The sequence below is a fragment of the Pipistrellus kuhlii genome, unplaced genomic scaffold (assembly GCF_014108245.1).
Source record: "Pipistrellus kuhlii isolate mPipKuh1 unplaced genomic scaffold, mPipKuh1.p scaffold_m20_p_24, whole genome shotgun sequence".
NCBI lineage: Eukaryota > Metazoa > Chordata > Mammalia > Chiroptera > Vespertilionidae > Pipistrellus > Pipistrellus kuhlii.
This window is the reverse complement of record NW_023425523.1, coordinates 10355209-10374551: the sequence shown is the minus strand read 5'-3', so window position 1 is coordinate 10374551 and position 19343 is coordinate 10355209. Positions and strand designations below refer to the sequence as shown.

At 53.0% G+C, this 19343-nt stretch overlaps 1 protein-coding gene across 1 annotated transcript in view; it reads left to right on the top strand.

Annotated features, from left to right (window-relative positions):
- Positions 1 to 18782, top strand: part of PTGFRN (prostaglandin F2 receptor inhibitor) — a 47325-nt gene extending 28543 nt beyond the window's left edge. The window contains exons 5-9 of the mRNA XM_036452538.2: positions 9892 to 10317; positions 12749 to 13168; positions 16017 to 16124; positions 16599 to 16904; positions 18575 to 18782. Coding sequence (XP_036308431.1) covers positions 9892 to 10317; positions 12749 to 13168; positions 16017 to 16124; positions 16599 to 16904; positions 18575 to 18741 — 1427 coding nt within the window. The 3' untranslated portion in view covers positions 18742 to 18782. The remainder of the gene's footprint in view (positions 1 to 9891; positions 10318 to 12748; positions 13169 to 16016; positions 16125 to 16598; positions 16905 to 18574) is intronic.
- The last annotated feature ends 561 nt before the right edge of the window (positions 18783 to 19343 follow it).

Here is a 19343-nt window from a genome sequence, read left to right as displayed (position 1 = left end):
GGCAGGCAAGGGCCATGTTTAGATAATGTGGCCTCAGTGGAGAGGATAGAGTTTCCTTTTGTCAAGATCTGCAGGGTCCGGGCCTGCTGAATGGCCCTTTGAGATGGACCGTTGTGCGGGGGTAGCCGCCGGCGTGCTTCCCGTCCTTCCCCGGCTCCTAGGTGCTCCCTGGCAAAGCCATGTGCCAGGAGAGAGGATGCTGCAGCCAACGGGACACGTGTTTTTTTCACAGAATGCCCTGGAACCACCAAATGCTTCCTTTGCAGGTGGACCCATTACCCGGAGGGCCCTCCTGCTTCCCAGCTCTCCTCCTGGTGGGCTCTCTCCCAGGCACGGTGCGCTGGCACCTGTCGATCCCCTTGCCACGCATGTATACCGGCTCGTCATATATGTGAAGACCCTGGACATGTCCTTGCCTTTCCACCACTGTTGTCTCCCCCACCTCTTACTGTCCTAAATGCCGCCTTGCAAGTCCCACTCTTCCTGGTTTCTGTTCCGGTCCTGCGATTCATTACAGGCAAACCTAGGCGGGATGGGGAGGGGTGGCGTGTGCCTCCCTGTCCCCCTCCATCATCACAGGGATAGAAGGAAGCAGGCCTGCCAGTGCCAGTCCGACCCTTCCCTTCCCCGTGTTCCAGCTCTGCGTCCCACGCCTTGGGCATGGCTCTGATTATCAGGAGCGAAACTTCTCCAAAGGCCAGGAAGTCACTTCCTCCTTTGTCTGATGCTAAACACCCTCCTGCCGTGTGTGTGTGTGTGTGTGTGTGTGTGTGTGTGTGTGACCCCCAGCTCATACTTGGCTCTTCCTTTGCCTTGAAATCTTCTTTTTTTTTTTTCTTTTAATATATTTTTATTGAGATTTTACAGAGAGGAAGAAAGAGGGGTAGAGAGTTAGAAACATTGATGAGAGAGAATCATCAATCAACTGCCTCTTGCACACCCCCTACTAGGGATGTGCCTGCAACCAAGGTACATGCCCTTGACCGGAATCGAACCTGGGACCTTTCAGTCCGCAGGCTGACGCTCTATCCACTGAGCCAAACCGGCTTTGGCTTGAAATCTTCTTATGGGTTCGTGGGTCTGTGACTTCCTCATAAGCTTTTATTTGGCAAAGATGGGGACTTGGCAAGTGGGGACGGAGGGGGCAGGGAAAAGGCGATGTGATGTGAGTAAGCAGAAGGTACATCCAGTTCGGAGCGGGACCAGGCAGGGCGCCCGTCAGCCCCGGTAGCAAAGCGATCCTTTGATATCTGAAAGCGAAAGGCGCGGGGTTCATCTGGCACGCTTTCATCCCTGCCACCCGAACCCCACGCAGGAGACGCGCTCTGAAGTTCTGAGCTGGAACAATGCTGGCCCGGCTAGAACTCTCCTTAGCAACCTTCAAAATAAAACAGATGTTGTCAGCCCCAGACAGGGTTTTTCATCTCTGGAGCTGGTTCTCGGAGCACTGTGCGGTGCTGTCAGATCCCCGCACCCCCTCAGCTCCCCTCTCCCCCTCTCCCTCCTCCTCTTCCAACTCAGAATCACAGCCCCAGCGGGTTTTCTTTTTTTTTTTTTTAGAAAGTGCTGCCTGCTCCCCAACTTGAGGGCCCCTTTGAAGTTCTCCCGCGTTGATCCAGGCATACCTGGGGTGCAGGCACTGGTGGAGGACTGGAGGGGGGCTCGGGGAGGGAGCAGGTTCTTTTGAGTTGAAGGGATTTGTTGGGGTCTGTTCTCCGAAGTGAGAGGCAATAAAGAGGCTAACTTGTGGGAAACGGCTCCGTGATCGTCCTGAGGATCCCGTTTTTCTGCAAAGTGCCAGCAGCGGTGTCACCTGCGTGCTTTTCCCTGCCTGTGCCATGCACGTACTGGGCACTCTGTAAGCGCTGCCTGGCTGGCTGGCTGGCTAGATAAACCCATGCCAGACACAGGGGCACGGTTGAAGTATGTGCATAGGAAGCAAGAATTGCCAAGAAAGCATTGATGTTCTATTCAGAGTTTTCAGAGGCATTTGCACCCGGGTAGGCAGCCAGGGGGTGGAGGGTGGATGGCACAAGCCGATGGCATCCTGCTCGTTTCTCCCTCCCGAGTCTCCCCCTTCCCCGTTCCTGAGCCTCCCACCATCACAGCTGCTTGGACACTTGTCAGGAGGCATGTCCGGCTTGAGTTCAGCGGCCGATCTTTCTCCAGAGCCTCGCCGTTGAATAGCTGCCCAGAAACCCATGGACCTGGCCTGACATGTGATTCTCTCTAGATACAAAACGCGCGCGCGTGTGTGTGTGTGTGTGTGTGTATGTGGCTATCATACCAGGTGCAGTTTGGGGCCTGTAAAGGTAACTGAGAGGCCTCCAAGAAAGACAGGAAGGCATGACCTGCCAAGTCCTCTGTTGGCATAGGTCATGTTACGGTGTGACTATGGCATGTTGTCACAAGAGTTTTGGAGAAAGTCGGGAGAAAGTCGGTTCCCTCTACAGGTGTTACACAAAACTCTCGTGTTGCTACTTGACATACTAAAAATCATCATCATCGTTTATTGAACACCTACTGCCAGCCAGGCGCCGGGCTAAGGGCTTCACATGCACTAAACCGATAATGCCCGCCACCGCCGTGTGAGTGAGGTGCTGCCCTTCCCGCCTTTGAAAACCATGGATTTTATTTTGCTTCTGGTTTTGAGGGTCAGGAACGAGGAAGGACTCGAGGGGATTTGTCTCTGAGGCACATGGCAGTTGCTGGGACAGCTGGGATGGGGATTCCCTTCCAGATGGCGCTCTCAGCACATGTCCTGTGCTCCCCGCCCCGCTCCGTCCCCATGTGGCATCTCCTCCTCCAAGTCCCTTTCACATGGCTCGAGCTTCTCCCAGCACGGTCTTCTCAGGGCAGTCTCACTCCTCACGTGGTGGCTGGCTGCCAAGAGGCAGAAAGTGGAAGTGCCCAGACAGTTACAAAGCTGTTTCCGGGCCCGGCCGGCGTGGCTCAGTGGTTGAGCGTAGACCTATGAACCAGGAGGTCAGGGTTCAATTCCTGGTCAGGGCACATGCCTGGGGTGCGGGCTTGATCCCCAGTAGGGGGTATGCAGGAGGCAGCCAATCAGTGATTCTCTCTCATCAATGATGTTTCTCTCCTCTTTCCTCTCTGAAATCAATGTGTGTGTGTGTGTGTGTGTGTGTGTGTGTGTGTATGTGTATATATGTATAATATATATATTATACATATATACACATACATATGTATAATGTATATATACATTATATATATATATAATGTATGTATGTTTTTTTTTAAAGCTATCCTTGGGACTGACATTGTCACTTACACTGTTTCCTGGTGTGGTTAAAGCTATCACCGAATCTGCTCAAGTTCAAGGGGGTAGAGAGAGAGAGACCCCATTTCTTCATGGAGAGTAGCAAGGTCACATTGCAAAAGGGCATGCGGCTGATGAATATTGCTGCCGTCATCTTTGGAAAACAGAATCTATCACAGTAGTCAATGCCTGTTTCGTTGACTTCCACAGAAATGCTTAGGATGGCTTAGAAGTACGGCCCTGGGTAACGTTTTTTGGTTTTGGGAACCAGCTCCCCTCCTGAAAGTCTAGAGCCCTGGTCGGCAAACTGCAGCTCGCGAGCCACATGCGGCTCTTTGGCCCCTTGAGTGTTTAGCAAAGGCCAGCTGAGGAGAACCCTAATTAAGTTACTAACAATGTACCTACCTATATAGTTTAAGTTTTAAAAATGTGGCTCTCAAAAGAAATTTCAATCGTCCTGTTGATATTTGGCTCTGTCGACTAATGAGTTTGCTGACCACTGGTCCAGAGCATAGAGTCCTAAAAGCTGAGTCGTTCTTGTCCGTCTCTGCTTGGGGTTGGTTGTCTGATTAGATGAGGGGCTGAAGCTCCAAATTCTGAACTTTCTTACGTTCTCTTGTGTTAACCTGGCAAGTCCAAGAGCATTTTAGCAGCTGGAGGACCTTGGTGGTTTTTTGTCTGTTTGTTTTTTTTAGAGGGTAAGAAAAGGCCTCTTTTACTTAGGGTTTATGTCCTACTTTTGAAAGGGGAAAAAGATTCAAGTTGGCTTGCAAAATGAATCACAACTTAAAGCTGGAGACATAGAAATAAAATCAAGATCAGATGAGGTTTAAAAAAATCAAAGGATAGCTATTTCAAAGTAGTTGGGCGAGTGAGTGAGTGACTGCATTTGAACACTGAACTTGCCTCTGAAGTTTTGAAGAGCCAAGGCACAAAGAAATGTGATTAGACAGTCCTCCTCTGAGAAAGGAGAACACACTCAGAGAGACAAACTTTTTCTTGGCACCGAGTTTGCCGTGTGCTTTGTTGTTCGAGGGGCACTGGGTAACAGAAAGGACAGTGCTTGCCACTGTTCTTTCACAAAAGGCCCCGAGTGATTGTTTAAATGGATGTTTCTTCTGCCCACTTTCCGAAAGAGCTGAGGGCCTGCATCTGAAGCATGTGAAGGAGTTTCCGTCAGAAGCCGTGTTCCTGTGGAGGACAAGCGCTGCTTTGTGTCCGTGCAGTTTGGTTTACAGTTACAACCAGAAGAGGGTCTGGAGGAATGGCGGGTGAATCTGCGTCGTAAGCCGTCTCTGCCATGAGACGTCGTCAATGAGCCTTTGGCACGAGCTGGGTGCTAATGAGTGGGTGGTGAGCTCCCTGCCCGAACTACACGCTTCTGTGGTGTACCTGGGAGAGGCTTCCAGGGCTTTCTGATCGCTGGATGGGAGAGCAGGGGAGGCAGAGTGGAGTTCTGCTGGGGTGGGGGGTGGGCGGGGGGCAGGCTTAGGAATCTGATTTGCATCCTTCCCCACAAGAGGGCCATCCCTCTTTCCAGCAGTGTGCCAGCGAGGAAGATAATTACTTTTCTTTAAAAGGAGCGGTTAGTCTGCTAAGTATGTGGTAGAGACTTCAGCGTTCTGTGCCATCTGCAGGCCATAAGAGTTAGACCTGCAGACTTTTTTTTTTTTTTTTAATTTCTTTATTGATTAAGGTATCACATATTTGTCCTCAACCCCCCATTCCAATCCCGACCTGCAGAATTTTATAGGCAGTCGTGATTAGCTGCCTGACCAGGGTGATCTCTGAAGGCAGAAGAGGTCGAAGGTGACGTGTTGGAATCTTGCTCTAAGACCCTCTGGGTGTGCTATCCTGGGTCTGCCGCTTAAGGTTTCTAAGCTTTGGTTGCCTTCGCTACATTTAAAAAAGTGTTGAGCACAGTGCCTGGTACTTACATGCTCAGTACATCTTCATGGTGGTGGTGACCATTTATTGGGGTTGGGGTCGGAGGGGTGTCATTGTGTAACATGCTTTTCCCCACCAAGGCCTTAACCAAGGAAGACACAGGAGCCTGTCTCAGGGCATGGAGGAACCAGGAATGTGTGTGCCTGGAGGCACCCCTCCCAAGAAGAGGGGGTTGAGTTGACCACCCCCAGTCCCTTTCCTGGCCCTGCCCCCAAACCTGCTAACTCACCCTTCTCTGGGAGGAGTGGAGAGAAGATGAACGGAGCAAAACCACATGAGTGTCACGTTGTGTGGGGGACGTGGCTGAACCATTCAAATGATTGGCTCTGGCACGGCTACATCTTAATACAACCTCAGAATAATGGTCCTGCTCTACGGAGAGGTCAGGGGTCCTCTCAAAACAAGAGCCCCTTCTTTTTTTATCGTGTCGGTGTAAACGTTGGAGAATTTTGTTCTCTACAAATGTGACGGCGGCAGCTCTTCTAACCATTAGTCGTTCCGCTCAGCGGCCTCTGATGGAAGACAGCAAAACCCCGTCAGCAGAGAGGAAGACTCTCCCGTGTCCTCTAGCCAGGCAGGCGGCCTGCTCCTCTGATGAGCTGTGCCACGCTCACGGCGCTTCCCATAGGCATTCGAGCATGGCCCTGTGGTCCACGGTCCGGATCAGCGCCTGGGCTGTTCACCGTCACTCTCGCCTTCTGGGACGCGGCGGGCTCTGGGCAAGTGTTCATACCTGGGATGTGTACTAAGGTCGTGCCATTTGGTCCCGGTGGGAGGACCATAGGGCCAAAGCCGGGCCTGGAGTTCTGCTCACACAACCTGTGCCAGGCTGGACTCTTCGAACGTAACACCTCTGGGCTTTGGTATTTTTTTGTTTTGTTTTTCTTCTTCTTGAATGTATTGGCCGATGCAGGTTTCAGGTGCACAATTCTTTAGCGCGTCTGTATTTGGAGAGTGTCTTTTGTTTTCCATCTAGGAAATGCACATGAAAATAGTGTCTGTCTCATACGGTCACTGTGAAGAGTAAGCAAGAGTGTGGGGAGAGCTCATGGCATGGCTGGAGCCTGGCCTGTAGGAAGCCCTCGATGAATGCATGTCATTGTCCTTGTCCTTGTCATTGTCACATGGGGACAACGATACCTTCCTTAGCGAATTGTGAGCGTGCACACAGGGGACCTGCGAAAACCCACAGCGAGGCCCCTGCATATAGTAGGCACAAAATGTCTGCTTTTATAACTTGGCCAGTGATTCTGAGAGCTTCCCTTTGTTTTGAAAGTTGTAACAAAGGAGTTTCATGGCCCCTATGCGAAGACTGTGGTCTTTGATTTGAAGGGGGGGCTCCTCGCCATGGCTCCAGGAGGCGGTGTGCATGTGAGCAGACGCCGTCCAGGGCACCGGAGGAGGGGGCAGACCCCTGCTTGTTGGGATGTGGGTGGCGCCACTCCCTGGCCTCTGAGTTGAGAGAGGACTTGCTCACAGGCGGTGCTGTTGGACTGGAATTGCCTGAGAAATGTACACAGGAGGGGAAAACCACCAGCTTCAGTGATGATCAATATTTTGCCAATCTCATTTCATCTCTCTTCCCTTCCCCAGACACGCGCGCACACACTTTTTTTTTCTCCCTTTGGGAAGAATTTAAAGCACATGCCAGACAGCGTGTCATTTTACCACTAAATTCTTCAGTAGGCATCTCCAACTGATAGGCATTTTTAAACAGAACCACCATGGCACTCTTAGCAGATTTCTTGATGAGATCAAGCAGAATGCAGCGGTAATCAGCGGTGGAATGTTTCTGCCCAAAATGAGCATTTTTATGCAAAATATTAAATGCAGTTTGATTCAGCAAGAGCGGCAGTATCTCTTATGAACAAGGCACTGGGTGCGCAGCATGTGTGTTTGAATGGGTAGGTAGTCCTGGCTCTGAGAGGAAGGTCCATAAAACACATAACCAGAGTTCGAGGCCCTGTTCAGGCACCGCCTTGGGAGAGCAGGGAGCCCGGCGGGTGGTAGGGTGTCTGTGAACGTTTGTTGAGTAAGAAGTAGGGGCGTGACAGCCGGGTGAGCGGAAGGGAAGAATTCTCTGTTAGAAGGGGAGGGGAGGGACGTGCATGAGGGGTGTGGGAAACAGCAATAGAAGACACTTTCCGTCCATACACCCAACGAGAGAAGTAAGAGGCCATGGCCTCTCACGACGGTTCTGACAGTGGGGTCATAGCTTCTCCGAGAGCGCAAGTCTCGCACAACCTACAAGGCTGGTGTGTCGTTCAAGTTTAAATCAGCAGACCACGGGTGGTGCGTGAGGTCCGAAAGGTTGGCGACCGCTGCTTTAAGTCACTAGCACTGACCCTTTGTAAGTTCACTGGTGCCTGTTTGTCTTTGCATTAGGGTCCTCCTCTGGAGGGCCCTACGATTTCATTTCAGCAGAGAAGGAGGAGACCACTCGCTCAGTAAAGAGCTTCCCAAGGCCTCCCCATGTTGGCTCGGCCCGAGTCGGCCCAGAGCGGAGCTGAGCGTGCATCTGGCTCTGTGCACAGCCAGTTCCGGCCTGTCCTGCCCACGTGAATGGAGCCTGTTATCCTTGTCTGCACTCCAGCCACAGGCTGTGCCAGAAACTGCCACGAGGAAAAGTCTGAAACCTGGATGTGGGGTAACGTGGGAATGCCTCGGCTTATGCACGTGAAGGTATAAATATAATACATTTTGGTGGTATTCATTCTGCAGCCCCTTGTTGCTAGAGAGGCGGTGTGGTGTGTCAGCCCTCACTGCCCGGGAGGCGGGAACCCCCAGCCAAGCGACTTGTCTGAAAGATGAGGAGGCAGGGTGACGTCCCAGAAGCCACCTCATGGCAGGGCGATGTCCCAGGGCAGGCACGGCCACGTTGGTTTAACCTCCTACGGCCCAGGGTCCAACCTTCCTTCCAGCTCAGTGCTTGTGGAGATGGAATTAGGATTTTGAGTTCTTTCCATCCATTGCCTGGCCCCAGGGAATCGTTCTTGGAGAAGCTTGATGTTAACACATTTCATTAGAAGCGTAAATCAAAAAGGAACAGTTCCTTGACCTCAGCAGTTTATAATCTGAATGAGTCATAAATAAAAACAACGTGAAATAAAACGACACCGTCGGACTGAGGGGAATAAAGGTCGTGCTGGCAAAGGAAACTTCTGTTTAGGTAGAGTGACACACACACACACACACACACACACACACACACACCCGGCGCCCAGGAGGCAAAGGGCTGTGAAAGAAAAATACAGCCTTTTCTAAACGCCTTACCATGGAAGCAGCAAACGTTTACTGAGTGCCGACTGCATGTGAGGTTGTGTGTGTGGAGCTTGGGGATCAGCCTGAAGCAAGGAGTGTAACAGAGCGGGGTTAGTGCTACCCAGGGTCACGTGCCCGTTGTGTGGGAGCATGGAGAGAGAGCATCACATTCCGGGGACACTAAGAAGGGGGTGCAGGGAAGGCGATGCTGAGGCATGAGCGGAGGGCTGCAGGGCAGTCCGGAGGAGAAGCCCCTGAAAACAGGCTGCCACAGAGTGTGAGACCGTGAGGACTGGGGCACTCTAGGTACCTAGGGGTGACGTGCAGAGGGTGGGGACAGGGAAGGAGGTGGGAGGGGGTTCTAATATCCCCTCCTTGGCTAGTGTGGAGGAAGGGCTCGGGGCCACCGTGGAGTTGCAGAAAAGGACCTCAGAAGGGGGAGAGGTTTTTAATAAAAGAACAGGACTGTGACCGCGGCCATGGGGGCGCTAGGAGAAGGCCGGCTTCCCCCCTGTTCCCTGTCAGATTGGGGCCTGGCAGGGATCGAGGTTCCAGCGGGCCAGGCTCTGCAAGGTCGACCGTTTTGTGGGCGCGTTCCACGCGGCCGTGAGAAGCATGCGCGTTGGGAGTTTGCGGGCGGTGTGTTTATTGACTGTGGAGCAGATTCAGCGGAGGAAGTCCAGGGACCCGTAAAGTGAGGGTGAGACCACAGGGGGTGGTGGCCTGGAGGGCCTCCATCTGGTGGGGTGGGTTGGTCTCAAGTGCTAGAATGTCCTCTGGGACCGGGATTTCCGGTGCCGCTCCAGTGGGGTCTGTGGGCACTGCTTGGCATTCCGGGGGCAATCTTGGCAGAGTGTGGACACCAAGCTTCTCAGATCCTTCTCCAAGGAGTCCGGGCTCCTGGGGAACCTGACCGCAGATCCAGGCTCCGATGGGGACATTTGGCTTCTGGCTTTGGAAGTGTTCTCGGGGACAGAGTGGTACACGTTTTGCGGTAACAGCTCTTCCTGGACCCTTCCCGTCCAATGCGAGGACTTTCCTCTCTGTCTTTGTCGTCAGCAGGATAAGCATTTAATTGTCAGATCAAGAGGGGTTATGCGTCTCGTTCCATTTGCTGAGTCTTGGGATGTTGCCGCCTGATTGTTTAGCCTCGCGGTCGGCAAACTGCGTCTCGCGAGCCACATGCAGCTCTTTGGCCTCTTGAGTGTGGCTCTTCCACAAAATACCACAGCCTGGGCGAGTCTATGTTGAAGACGTGGCGTTCGAAGAAGTTTATGTTTAAAAAACGTGGCTCTCCAACAAAGAAATTGCAGTTGTTGTCCTGTTGATGTTTGGCTCTGTTGACTCTGATGAGTTTGCCGGCCCCTGCCTTAGCCCTGTCCCTCTCCCTCCCTTTGGTGCAGAACCAGACTACCAGGTGTACCTGAACGCCTCCAAGGTGCCCGCGTTCTCCGACGACCTCACGGAGCTGCAGTGCCGGGTGGCGGACCAGAGGAGCCTGGCGGGGGGCGTGCGGGTCACGGTGACCTGGTACTACGGGGTGAGCCGGCGCAACGACGACGTGGCGGCCAGCGAGCTCCTCGCGGCCATGGACGCGGACTGGACGCTCAGGTACGGCGAGAGGAGCCAGCAGCGGGCCCGGGACGGAGACTTCATCTTCTCCAAGGAGCGCGCGGACACGTTCAGCTTCCGGATCCAGAGGACCACGGAGGAGGACAGGGGCAGCTACTACTGCGTGGTGTCCGCCTGGACCCGGCAGCGCGACGGCAGCTGGGCCAAGAGCAGGGATGTCTTCTCCAAGCCTGTCCACGTATTCTGGCCCTCAGAAGGTAGGCGCTCGGTCCTGGTTCTCTGTCCTTCCTTACTTCATTTTGGCTTCGGTCATCCCCCTGCATGTCTTCAGATGCACAGTCACCCCGCAGGCTTCCATGTATACGAGGAATCCAAGAAATGCATGCTCACGTGACTGCCGCTTCCCTCCGCAGCACCCCGCCCTGGAGGGCGGTGAGGCTGGCAAGGGTCAGTCCTCGTGAGAGCGCGGGGCGTGGCCGGTGGCAGGGACTCGTCTCCGAGGCACTCAGTGTGCACGGGGTCAGCCATGGACACTGTTGCTCTACTGGGCGCATCTTACTAGGGAGCCCAACTTCAGACGGGCCTTTGGGAGTGTCTGCATCCACGAGTTCCCACTGGGTGCAGGCACATGGAGTTCCCACTGGGTGCAGGCACATTGAGTTCCCACTGGGTGCAGGCACAGTGAGGGACCGCAGTGTAGATAAGCTTTCCATTCTTACCCCCCTGTCCTTCTCTCTGGTCACCACGCCCTCCATCCTGTTGTTGTTATTCACGCCCCTGCTCACACCCGAACTAGACCATCTCACTTCTGAAAACTGAACGACCTCCCTGCTCTCAGCTTCAAATGCCCTGTTCTCTGTGCACACTGCCGCCTCTCTAGAGCTCTCTCTAGACTCCCAGCATCAACTCTTCCACCCCTCTGGACAGACAGTCCCTGAATCCTACCGCCCTGCACTGTCCTCCGCTCCCATTGTCCTCACTTCTGTCTTACGGAGGGTGACCTTTGCCCAGGGTAGTCCAGTCTATACCTGTTATCCTGAGTCCTTTTGCTGTTGTTGTTCATCCTTACCCCAGGCTATGTTTATTGATTTTAGAGAGAGAGCGAGAAACATCGATCGGGTTGCCTCCTGAACACACGCTGACCGGGAAACAAACCCGCAACCCTTGGTTGTGCGGAACGATGCTCCAGACAACCGAGCCTCTTGGCCAGGGTCCGGTGTCATTTTAAAAAATATATATTTTATTGATTTTTTTACGGAGAGGAAAGGAGAGGGATAGAGAGTTAGAAACATCGATGAGAGAGAATATTGATCAGCTGCCTCCTGCACACCTACTGGGGATGTGCCCTTGGTTGGAATCGAACCTGGGACCCTTCAGTCCGCAAGCAGACACTCTATCTACTGAGCAAAACTGGTTTTGGCCGGTGTCATTTTTAATAGACCCTCTTCGTTCTTAGACATGTCCATAGGTGCGAGGTCTGATAAGTTAGAAGCCACCCTGCTGTTACTTCGCCCAGGTTCCCAGACTATCACAGCCACTCCCCGCACACCCCCTTAGCTGGCCGTTGGCACTGTTCTCTGGCTCAGCTACCCCCCGGTTCAGAGCCAGCCCTCTGCCGCCCCCCTCTCTGCGTCTGCGGAGCTGGATGCGGTTGGAGAAAAGCATTGAAGGATGTTGACTGGCTCCTTTTAGATTAGATCTGCCATCACTCATGTCGAGTGGGCTCTCAGCACTCCCTGGGCATCATCCACGTTCCCTTAATCTGTTTACTTCCCTGCTCTTCCACACGATGACTGCATATCCCTTTATCTGGGAACGCCTCCCCAGCTCCCCTCAGCTCCCTCTCCCTCCCGGGCCTGCTCTCTCCGCCCCAAACAAACGGAAACAATCAGAAGACTTGTCACACCCTCCCCCTCGCTCAGCTCACAGTGAGGCGACCTCTCATGACTCGGGCACGTGGCTTCGCCCCTGTGTCTCCAGTATTTCTCTCTTTTTGGACATTTTCCATTGGCTTGTAAGCATGCTGTTAGATCTCCTGTTTTGGTGTGTGTGTGTTTTTGTTTTTTTTTTAACTTAAATTAATCTTGACCTCCCGTCTCTTCTATCTTTTTGTTCCCCACGCCTCCTTGCCTACCTGTTACTCTTTTTTATTTCACAATAGTCTTTCATATATACATATATATATCTATATAATTGATTTCACAGAGGAAGGGAGAGGGATAGAAACATCAATAATGAGAGAGAATTATTGATCAGCTGCCTCCTGCATGCCCCTCCACTGGGGATGGAGCCCGCAACCCAGGCATGTGCTCTTGACTGGAATCGAACCCAGGACCCTTCAGTCTGCAGGCTGACACTATATTCCCATTCCCTAAGAGTGAGCTCTCCCTCGCATCCTTAGAGGATGGGGGGGGGGGGGTACCTATGGCCACTCTTACTCTTCTTAAGGGCTTGACAAGCCTCAAAACTAAATTCCCACCCATCAGATCCGCTTCCCTCACGCCGATAAGTCTCTTCAGGCTGCTCTCCTTCCTCCCCCAGCATCACGTGATTTTCTGGGTTTCCACGTTGTCTGAAGTGCCTTTGTGTGGCCATTTTCAAATAAATTCCTGTTTCCTTGACTTCGTTCTTTCAGATCCACATCCATGTTAACTGGTCCCATTGGATGTCCCCTGTTTCTGCTTCCAGACTCTGTGCTCGTGGTGAAGGCGAGGCAGCCCAGGCCTTTCTTCGCGGCCGGGAACACGTTTGAGATGACCTGCAAAGTGTCTTCCCAGAACATCAAGTCGCCGCGCTACTCTGTCCTCATCACGGCCGAGAAGCCCGCGGGCGACCTCTCCGGCCCCAACGAAACCAAGGACATCATCTCGCTGGACCAGGACGCCGTGGTGCGGCTGGGGAACTGGACGGACGCCTCCCGGGTGGACGGCGTGGTGCTGGAGAAGGTGCAGGAAGACGAGTTCCGCTACCGCATGTACCAGACGCAGGTGTCGGACGCAGGGCTGTACCGCTGCCTGGTGACAGCCTGGTCTCCCGTCAGGGGCAGCCTGTGGCGAGAAGCAGCGACCAGTCTCTCCAATCCCATCGAGATAGACTTCCAAACCTCAGGTGCGTGCGGAACCCTGTGGGACCGGAGGTGGGGCTGGAAGAGACCCGTGGGCTTTGTTTGTTTATTTTTAAATATATATATTTTATTGGTTTTTTACAGAGAGGAAGGGAGAGAGAGAGAGAGTTAGAAACATCGAGGTGACAGAAACACCGATCAGCTGCCTCCTGCACACCCCCCACTGGGGATGTGCCCGCAACCAAGGTACATGCCCTTGACCGGAATCGAACCCAAACCTTTCAGTCTGCAGACCAACGCTCTATCCACGGAGCCAAACCGGTTTCGGCTGTTTATTTTTTTAATAGCTTGTGGAGATTACGGTTCCGGTGCCATAAATTTACCCATTTAGAGTGTATGCTTGGAACCTTGCTTCTGCTCACGGAGGGATACAACCTAGGACGGTGAGACCAGCAAAAACCTCACCTGGGATCTTGATGAGACTGCAATGCTGGGCCCACCGGACCTCCTGAGCCACACTCCCCGAGGGGGGCACACACAGCCTTCCTGCCCCCTGGTGATTGTGGTCCAAGCCAGGGCTCCAGAACCACCGCTCTGGGGCAGGGTTCTCAGCCTCCGTGCTCTGCATGGGTTGGCCTGGATACTTTGTTGTTTATGAGTTCTAGTTCTTTAGTTGATTCCTTGGGATTTTAAAAATAGGACATCATGCTGTCTACGAATAAAGACAGTTTTTCTTCCTCCTTTCCAAACTGAATACCTTGTGTTTCTTTTTCTTGCCTGATTGCCCTGACTAGAACCTCTAATACAGTGTTGAATAGTGGTGGCTCTAATGGACATTCTTTTTTTTAATATATTTTTTTATTGATTTCAGAGAGGGAGAGAGAGAGAAACATCAATGATGAGAGAGACTCACTAATCGGCTGCCTCCTGCACATTCCCTACTGGGGATCGAGCCCACAACCCAGACATGTACCCTTGGCTGGAATCGAACCTGGGACTCTTCAGTCCGCAGGTCAACGCTCTATCCACTGAGCCAGACCGGCTAGGGCTCTAATGGACATTCTGTTCCTGGTCTTTGCCGGCCAGGAAGATTCAGGCTTTCACTGTTAAGTGTTATGGGAACTGTGGGTTTTTCATAGATGTCCTTAACTGAATCGAGGAAGTTTCCTTTCATTCCTGGTTTGTTGAGTGTTTTTACCATGAAGAGGTGTTAGGTGATTTCACATGCTTTCTCATATCTATTAAGATGAAGATGATTGTGTGTTTTTTCTATTTGTATGTCTATTTTATTGTCTATAGAACTTTATCTTGCTTTACATTTCTTATTTGATGTTTCTTTAAAACTGTTACGAGGACTAGGGGAGACATACAGTCTTTTGTAGTTCTGGGTAAGGAATGGGTATTGAATTTATTTCTCAATTCCTGTCTCAGCATAACAGGAAGAAAAAAGAAATCACTGTAGCTTCCAGGATGAATAGACTGACTAAGGTTTTTATTTTAATCCCTGGAGTTGTCATGTCCAGTTCACAGTGTGAGAGAAGCTGTAGTCAGTATCCACAATGCCATAGCCCTGAATAGCGCATATATATATATTGATTTCATTGATATATTATATTTTATTGATTTCAGGGAAGAAGGGAGAGAGAGAGAGAAACATCAATGAGAGAGAATCACTAATCGGTTGCCTCCTGCATGCCCCACACTGGGGATGAGCCCACAACCTGGGCACGTGCCCTGACGAGGAATTGAACCGTGACCTCCTGTTTCATAGGTCGATGCTCAACCACTGAGTCATGCTGGCCAGGCAAGAGCTACCACTTCTTGCAACCAGCAGCACATACTGCAAGGACGTCCTTCCTCGTGTCCACCTTTCTGTTCCCTGGTCTCGGGCCACTTGCCTCCTGGTGTGAGGACTGTGTTTCCCCAGTGGCTCTACTGAGTCAGGACCTCCTCTTGGGGAAAATGATGGTTTTCTCCTCAATAGAGAATATGTTAAGACACAGCACAGTAGAAAGAAGGAAAAGAGACTCACCTATAAACTTGATTTGTAGGCTTTATCTTCCTAGAGTTTTCTCTGGTACGTTGTCTTCATGACGCTGAGATCAGACTGTACATACAGTTTTACGACCTGCTTTCCTCCTGTTGAACATTATAAAGTAAACACTTCCCATGTTATAACACGTCCTAGGTAAACACCAGCTTTAATGACTCAACCTCCGAGCATGTGGTTCACGGTCACCCCGTTGGGTGGTCGTGCAGCTGGTCTGCAGTTTTGCCTTTCACCAAAATGCCACCGCTGACAGCCTTCTTCTGGGGGCTGGAGTCACAAAGATGATTTGCACCCATGTTTCTGTTTAAAAGCCAAGCAGACGAGGAATCGGGGGACACCTAGTGACTCTGGTTGCTCACTGGCCCAGCCTGTCATCTTGAAGTGAACCAGACAAGTCCCCTTGCAAAAACAGCATCACCACAGAAACTGGCCGCAATAAAAACATTTCCAAGTGCGGGATAATGGCCCGCATTAACAACGAGTGGCTGGTTTCATTAGCAGGAAACCCGCCGTGTGAGTCATTCCCCAGGAAGGCCTTTCCCATCCGCGCGGGCCTGGGGAGCCGGAGCACAAACGCTCCGCTGTTCCCACAGCCACATGAGGTCCGGGACTGGTGACCTAGCAGGCCTTTGGGGCTTTCTCTGGTCATAGAAGGAAAAGAACAGGAAACTTATCCAGATTAGGGGAGTCTTTCCTTGCTGGTTCAAATGAAGCAAATAAAAACCTAAATCCTCTGTGAGGATCTCTGTAGGTTCTGTCGTCCTGCGTTCTCTCGGAAGGGGCCTGGGCCCTTGAAGGACTGAGCACTGTGAAAGGGAATGATGATGATCACTCTCTTCCAGGTCCTGTATTCAATGCCTCCGTGTATTCAGACACGCCCTCCGTCACCCGGGGAGACCTGGTCAAATTGTTCTGCATCATCACTGTGGAAGGAGCAGCCCTGGACCCAGGTACTTCTCCCACCCTTTCCCCACGGGGCCTTTTGTCAGTGTCTCCCGCATCATCCCCACGACACTGCACAGACGTGGACGTCAAGGATTGTGTCGTCTGCATATCCCCAAACGGCTCAGCTCAGGTCTCAGTAGGTGTTTAATAAATATTTGTTGAATGGATGCATCTGTCAGATGAATTGGAAACACATATTTTTTAATATGCTTTTATTTTTAATATGGTGGCAGCGACAACGTCAAGCGGGGCACCCCGGGCTGGCCTCCCTGAGGGAGGACACGTGCCCTGCTGCCTCCTGGCTGTGTGGCCTTGTGGGGATTTGGTCCCGTCACAGGGCATGGAGAGCGACAGCACCTCCATCGTAGGGCTGGCGTGAGGATTCGGCGAGGAGCAGGGAGAGCAATGCCAGCCTGTCGTCAGGTGACATGCGTGCCAGACTATTTCTGACCCTGGGGTTTTTGGCTTGTGGCTTACAGATGACATGGCCTTCGACGTGTCCTGGTTCGTGGTGCACTCCTTCGGCCTGGACAAGGATCCCGTCCTCCTGTCCTCGCTGGACCGCAAGGGGATCGTGAGCACGGCCCGCAGGGACTGGAAGAGCGACCTGAGCCTGGAGCGCGTGGGCGTGCTGGAGTTCCTGCTGCAGGTGCACGGCTCCGAGGACCAGGACTTCGGCAACTACTACTGCTCCGTGGCCCCCTGGGTGAAGTCGCCCACGGGCTCCTGGCAGAAGGAGGCGGAGATCTCCTCCAAGCCCGTCTTTATAACTGTGAAGATGGACGGTAAGGGTGGCGCGCAGACCCTGTCTCCCCGAGGCGGACAGAGGAAGGTGCTAGAACACGGCCTGGTGTCCTCCAGGCTCCGCGGGGCCCGGACCAGAGAGAGCAGGCAGCCCTTGGTGTTTGCCCAGCTTCGGCATCCTAGGCTGGGGGCAGCGTTGAGAAATGGTTTTTAAGACTTCCTGGGAAGATTTTTTTTTAAATATATTTTTTTATTGATTTTTTTATAGAGAGGAAGAGAGAGGAATAGAGAGTTAGAAACATCGATGAGAGAGAATCATCGATCAGCTGTCTCTTGCATACTCCCCACTGGGGATGTGCCTGCAACCAAGGTACATGCCCTTGACCGGAATCAAACCTGGGACCTTTCAGTGTGCAGACCAATGCTCAATCCACTGAGCCAAACCAGTTTCAGCTTGATTTTTGATGCTTCCTATAAGTTCCATGCCAGCTTGCTGTGCCCAGCAGAGGGTGGAGTCAGAGAGCCGGTTCCGGCCTCCGGGGAGATGCTGGCAGTGGGCTCCTGGGACTCGTGCCCTCCTTGATTTCGGTTCTTGGGAGAAGGTGGATCCTCCAGGTGTTGCTAGCTTGGTGGTGGTGTTCTTCATGGAACCCCAAGATTGGAGGGGGACCTCCTGGCCTCTTCAGTCCTCACTGACCTCCAGGCTCAGCCAAATGAGGGCAGAGGACCCCCTTCCCACCCTGTTCCCAGAGCATCTTGGAGCCGGAGACAGCGGTTCCTTAGCTGACGAGAACCATCTCTGCAAAGCGTTTCAGGGTGAACACTGATTGGAAAAAGCCCCTTGGAGAGAGTTCCCGTCCAGGGGCCTCTGAGCATTCAGAGACTCGAGTCTGTTGCCCTCGTGATAGTGTCAGTTCTGAGGAGACTGTAATCGGACCACCAGCTCTCCCACAGATGAGGTAGCCCTTCCGATCTTGATCCCCTCGCCTGTAAGATGGGGTTGCCACCTTTCCTGGGGCGGCTGTGAAAGGGCAGCCGCATGAAATGTCAGGCACCTCCCACACTGAGCATCCCGCTGAGGCCCGCTGGTCCTTCCCGGGGGAGGGGACGTGGGATGAGTGGGGGGCGGGCACTAACCAGTGTGCATTCCTAACACTTGCGCCGTATTTGCATCTTAGAAATTCTTTCCTTGAAGTGGCAAAAAAAAAAAAAAAAAAAAAGGAGGCCCAGACTTACCAAACAAGTGTGGGAGTGACTCTTGACTTTGCTGGATAATTTACTACAGCGTTACTTAAAATAGCTCCACCGAGTGCACTTGAGTCATTTTGATGCATAGAATTGATTTACGTCCTTTTTTTTTTTTTTTTTTTTTTTTTTTTAAGGAGGCATCTGCTGCGTAGGATGCGGTGCCCTTATCCTGACTTTTAAAAATCCATCTCGTGCCAAAGCCCCAAAAAGCAAATTGACATTCACAGGCACCGAGTGCAGTCATTTTTCTGTTTTCTTTCCCCCCCACGGCACCGGGTGGGGAGATGTTTGCTTACAGATTAGGGCTGAGCTGCTCCAGCCAGCAGTGCCATGCCCGGGGCTGGAGACAGGGCCGAAGGGGATCCGATCGCTCCAGTGTGGGGGGCAGGAGGCGGTGGGGGTCGGCCCTGCAGTCACCGCCCCGGCATGACTGACCGGCTCCCCTCTGCTCTGCCCCTGCCAGTGCTGAACGCCTTCAAGTACCCGCTGCTGATCGGCGTCGGCCTGTCCACCGTCGTGGGGCTCCTGTCCTGCCTCATCGGCTACTGCAGCTCCCACTGGTGCTGCAAGAAGGAGGTCCAGGAGACCCGGCGTGAGCGCCGCCGGCTCATGTCCATGGAGATGGACTAACAGAGGCCGGCGCCCGGCCGGGGCAGCGACACCGGGACGGACGGGCAGACGGGCGGGCGGACGGACAGTCGGTCCCGGAGCGATCGGGGCCGGAAGAGGACGGTGATGTTCTGACGGGAATCAGCGTGTCACCCTAAAACCCAGTCCTCGCTCATCTCAGGTGGGACCCGGCGTGCTCCCCTCTGCACACGGAGCCCGAGCGCGGACACGTCTACCAGCACACGGCTTCCCCCCCCCCCCACGGCACTTTCCGAGGGCGGGCGCGCACGCGTGTCTCCTCCCGGCGGCGGCGGCTTCTTCCTGGTTAACCTCTCGTCTAATTTTTTTCTCCTACTGGTTTATAGGCCTCTGGCTTGTGTGTGTGTGTTTATAGCTTTTTGCCCCGAGGGGTCGCGGCGAGGACGGACGGACGGGGCGAGGATGGCGGGGGATGGCATTCGGAGTTCGTCCTGGGAGGGAGGCAGGTGTTGGGAGGAGGGTGGCCCTCCACGCCGGCCCAGGGACAACACGGACCTGTGCCCAGGGCCAAGGTGTGGCGTGGACCCCCACCCCGGCCCAGCCCCTGCTTTCAGGGGGTTAGACCGCATTTGAAATCTGAACTT